This window comes from Cucurbita pepo, chromosome LG19 (genome assembly GCF_002806865.2).
Source record: "Cucurbita pepo subsp. pepo cultivar mu-cu-16 chromosome LG19, ASM280686v2, whole genome shotgun sequence".
NCBI lineage: Eukaryota > Viridiplantae > Streptophyta > Magnoliopsida > Cucurbitales > Cucurbitaceae > Cucurbita > Cucurbita pepo.
Window position 1 is genome coordinate 4545177 of NC_036656.1, and position 4354 is coordinate 4549530.

The 4354-nt window shown below is 38.4% G+C and overlaps 1 protein-coding gene across 1 annotated transcript; it reads right to left on the reverse strand.

Moving 5' to 3' along the window:
- Positions 1-879: 879 nt before the first annotated feature.
- Positions 880-4116, reverse strand: LOC111781156 (UDP-glucuronate:xylan alpha-glucuronosyltransferase 1-like). Its single transcript, XM_023661607.1, has 4 exons — positions 3901-4116; positions 2812-2994; positions 2107-2735; positions 880-2030 (listed from the first exon to the last, which is right to left on the reverse strand). Exons 1-4 carry the CDS (start codon positions 3945-3947, stop codon positions 1003-1005), a joined length of 1887 nt encoding a protein of 628 aa, XP_023517375.1. The 5' UTR covers positions 3948-4116; the 3' UTR covers positions 880-1002.
- Between the last annotated feature and the right edge of the window lie 238 nt (positions 4117-4354).

Genomic DNA, 4354 nt, shown 5'->3' on the forward strand with positions numbered 1-4354 from the left:
TATAATTTTTAGGGTAAATTATAAAACAAATTAGGAAACCGACCATCTAGTTCATTATTCAATTTACGAGTTTCATTGTTGATGATTGACAATTGAAATAAGATCGAGAAAAGAATAATGAAAAAACATACACGAAAAGGGAGAAATAAAATTTTAAAAAATTAAAATGATATGTTGATAAAGTAATTACAAAAACGTCTGATAGACTAAATTTATTTAATTTTTGTAACATTTAAAATTTAGATAATGTCATTCGCTTCAAATTTATATACTAAATTAACTTAGCTAAAAAAAATAGTTTAATTTAAATAAAAAAAAATGTTTGGTTAATTTTGAACCTACTAACTAACATCATCCATTAAAAAAAAAATTAATTGGATACGAGTCGAAATGCAATTCTTTGTCGGTCAAGCCACATTGAGCTCAACACATTTATTATGGCGGTTGATTCGATGACCACTTTTATGAATAGAGGAGAGAAAAAAAAAACAAGAAAATATTTATTTGAGCTACTGGAGTATCTTTTAACTCAATATAATTTCAAATAAATCGACCGTTCAAATGTAGAAAAGAAAAAAAAAAAAAGAAATGTTACATTGATGTAAATAAATAGCTTCCGTGACCATATATATATATTTCAATATCATTGAAACAACAATTTAACTAAAGTTTTTTTATAAATATTTCAAACTTTTACATATTTTTTAAAATACATAAATTTATTAAGTATGTATAGTTAATAACTAAATTTGCATTTTTGGAAAAAAAAAAAAGAAATCATTTTTTTTTTCTTTCTCATCATATAAACTAAGAACCCATGATCCAACTCTGGAGTGATATCAATCGTTCTTAAAGAAGCACCAATTTCAAGAAATCAACTAAATCTAAATCCACTTCAAATCAAACATTAAAAAAGAGAAAAATTTGATTCAGTTCTTCAAATTCCGGCTCAAGATTTCACAACCCCATCAACCAGAATCTTCAAAAATGGCGTAAAATTGTTCAAACAGAGAGGGCGGCGGCCTTGATAGCCGGCGGCGTCGGCGCATAAGACTCATCATCAGTCCAATTCGTCTCGCCCCAATGCCTCAACATCCCTTTCCAAGAACACACTGTATCAATGCATCGCTTCAACCTCTTGTCCTTAACCTTGATCCTCCAATGGCCGTCGCTGTAATTCCCAATCTCCGCTTGGATTCTATCCCATTCCAGTTGGGCCTTTTGCTTCGATCTCAACAAGCAAAATTGCTGCAGAAGCTCCGGCATTTGGTCGTGGACCTTCCACCATCGTTGATGCGCAACATCGCTAGCAAACTCTTGGAGTATGTCCACATTCCAATTGCAGTCATAATCTCTGAAGCACATCCATGGCTTGTTTCCCAAGTAATGAAGAACATAAAGGATTGGTGGGTCTGCCCCAAATAGCGTTGTTTTCATTTGCTTTGTTTCTTCATCATCACCCATCCAGAAGTTCTTCAAGAAATTCATGTGTTTTGGGATTCTATGCCACCATGTGAATACTTCATTTAAGTATCCTTGATCACCTCCATTGTAGGATTCGAATTCATTGATATGATCCATTAGGAGTTTGAATGTACAATTTGATGGTTCTATGAGCATTACTCCTGAATTGAAGAGGGTGCCATTGTTTCCTGTTGCTGAAATCTCTGGCATTCCGAATAAGAAATCGATGTTTCGGAAGATTAGAAGGTCGGCGTCGATGAAGATGATCTTGTCATAATCTGTTAGCTGCCATAGCCTGAATTTGCTGTAGTTCCATTCATTGTATGCATCTTTCTCTGCTTTTGGATTCCTGATTCTTTCCATTGTTCTTATTTTCCAACCAGCTGCCTCTAGGCCACTCTTGTGATATGAACTGATTGACTTGTCGACAAGGATCACGAGGTCCCGTGTCGACCCCGACATTCGAATGCTTTGTGCTGCTGCGATTGCTCCACAGACATAAACATGAGCTGAATGGAGGATTGTAGCATATGCTTCTCGTAGCACATTACCTGAGTATGCAACCTCTGTGTTTGCAAGATAAGTTCTTAGATTAGTTGAAGCAAAAGTGTTTGTGGAGCAAAGTTGTGTAATAGGACTGACCTTTGCCCTTTAAGGGAAGTGCAAGTTCACAAGAACCAATTGGGAGCTGGAGTTTATCTCGGATCACGCTCAAGTTTGGTCGGTACAGCCACGCGTTACCACGGCGTGCAACGAGGTCCTTGCACGTAAACAAGTTCGGTATAGGGAAGCAGTTTGTGATGAAAAGCAAATGGACAGGATAGTTTCCTTTAGCAGAGGCTGCAACATTAGCAGCTGCAAGCTGCAAGTGAAGTCTAGCTACATCTCTAGACCAATTGCCCTCATTTCGACAAGGAAGTTTAACGACGATCAGATCGAGTCGTTTCCCGGGCGCTCGTAGCTTCGGCAAAGATGGGCAAATGGGAACTTCAGCTTCCTCTTCCTCATCAATCCATTCAGGATATAAGGAATCCCATGTCACATTTTCCTCAGCATAGTCCAAATGCAGCTCAGTGTGTTCTGCATCAGGATTGAGCTGCTTCCAATTGATAACTTCACTCTTGTTGAAGTTCAAGAGCCCAATGCCTTGATACTCCTTTTTGTCTCCTAACTTATCAAGAACTTCAACGACATCGTTCCAAACAATGTCGAGACGAGATACATATCGAAGATCCAGGCCGCCCCATATCCACCGATTCACAAACTTTTGCCTGAAAATAAGCAAGTTTCAGCCTGTTTTGGATCTAGAAACTGCAGAATTAATAGCAGAAGGAGAACAAAGCATACCCTGAAGCTGTGTTTGATATGTGGTTGTTTACATCAGGAGAGTATAAAAGTGTGACAAAAGTGCCGGAAACAGCAAACAGAAGAACAAGTTTCAAGAGAGGAAGCCTGCATCTTGTAAATCTTTCATGGGTTGATAAGTTTAAGGGCTTTTCCAGATCTTTCACTTTGCTTCTTTGCAGTTTACTTTTGGAATATGCCATAAAGAAAATAGATTTGATGTCAGAATGTTTATATCTCGACGTAATCGCTAGTTTCACGGCATGTCAGATATATCAGTAGACATGAAAATGTAGCAACTCAAGCCCACCGCTAGTAGATATTGTCTGTTTTGGCTCGTTACAGATCGTTGTCAGCCTCATGATTTTAAAACGCGTCTACTAAGGAAAGGTTGCCACCCCTTATAAAAAAAAATGTTTCATTTTCCTCTACAACTGATGTTAGATCTCACAATCCACCCCCCTTGAGGGCCCAGCGTCCTCGCTGACACGCGGTTCAGTGTTTGGCTCTAATACCATTTGTAACAGCCCAAGCCTACCACGAGTAGATATTGTCTACTTTGACCCATTACGTATCGCGTCTACTAGGAATAAGTTTCCACACCCTTATGAAAATGCTTCGTTCTCCTCTCCAATTGAAGTGGGATCTCACAATCCACCCCCTTAGGGACTCAACGTCCTAGCTAGCACACTTCCCCGTATCTGGCTCTAATACCATTTATAAAGGCCTAAGCCTACAGCTAGTAGGAATTGTCCACTTTGACCCGTTACATATTGTCATTAGTTTCACAATTTTAAAACGTATCTACTAGGTAGAGGTTTCCACACCCTTATAAAGAATGTTTCGTTTCCCCTCTCCAACCGAAGTAGGATCTCACAATCCACTTCCTTAGGGGCCAACATCTTCACTGGCACACCGCCTAGTGTCTGGCTCTGATACCATTTACAACAAACCAAACTCACTTCTAGTAAATATTGTTCATTTGACCCATTACGTATCGCCCGTCACGCACGACAGACTTGTACCAATTGGATTATGAAGTAAATCCATCCTTTACAAACAGAGCTATGAAGATGAAAGAAAAAAACTTACATTGATGCAGGCAATCTATGTCTGGTTTCAAGCGGGAAAGTGCCCATTGCTCCGTTTTGCACACAAAAACAGCTCTAAAACATCTGAACTACAAACAAAACAAACACAAAAAAGCTACAAAACTGGAGAGAAACAAGCCAAAGCAGAAGCAAAAAGTAAAAACCAGAGAATATATAGACAGAAAAAGTGGTCAAAACTCAAAAACTCAAAACCCCAACTGGAGAGATGATGGTATAGAATAATTAGAGTTAAAGGAACAGTAGTTAGAGAAGTGGTTGAGGTTGCTGTTAAGCAAGAGTTGTCAATCAACTCAGTCATAACTTGAAGCACAGAGAAGGAAAAAAAGAAGAAATGAACTCAAAAAAGCAACATGATCAACACTTCTTTTATGGCTCAAAAGCCTAAGAACTAGGCATGTTAGCACTTCTAAGACAGACAAAGTACCTCACAAAGT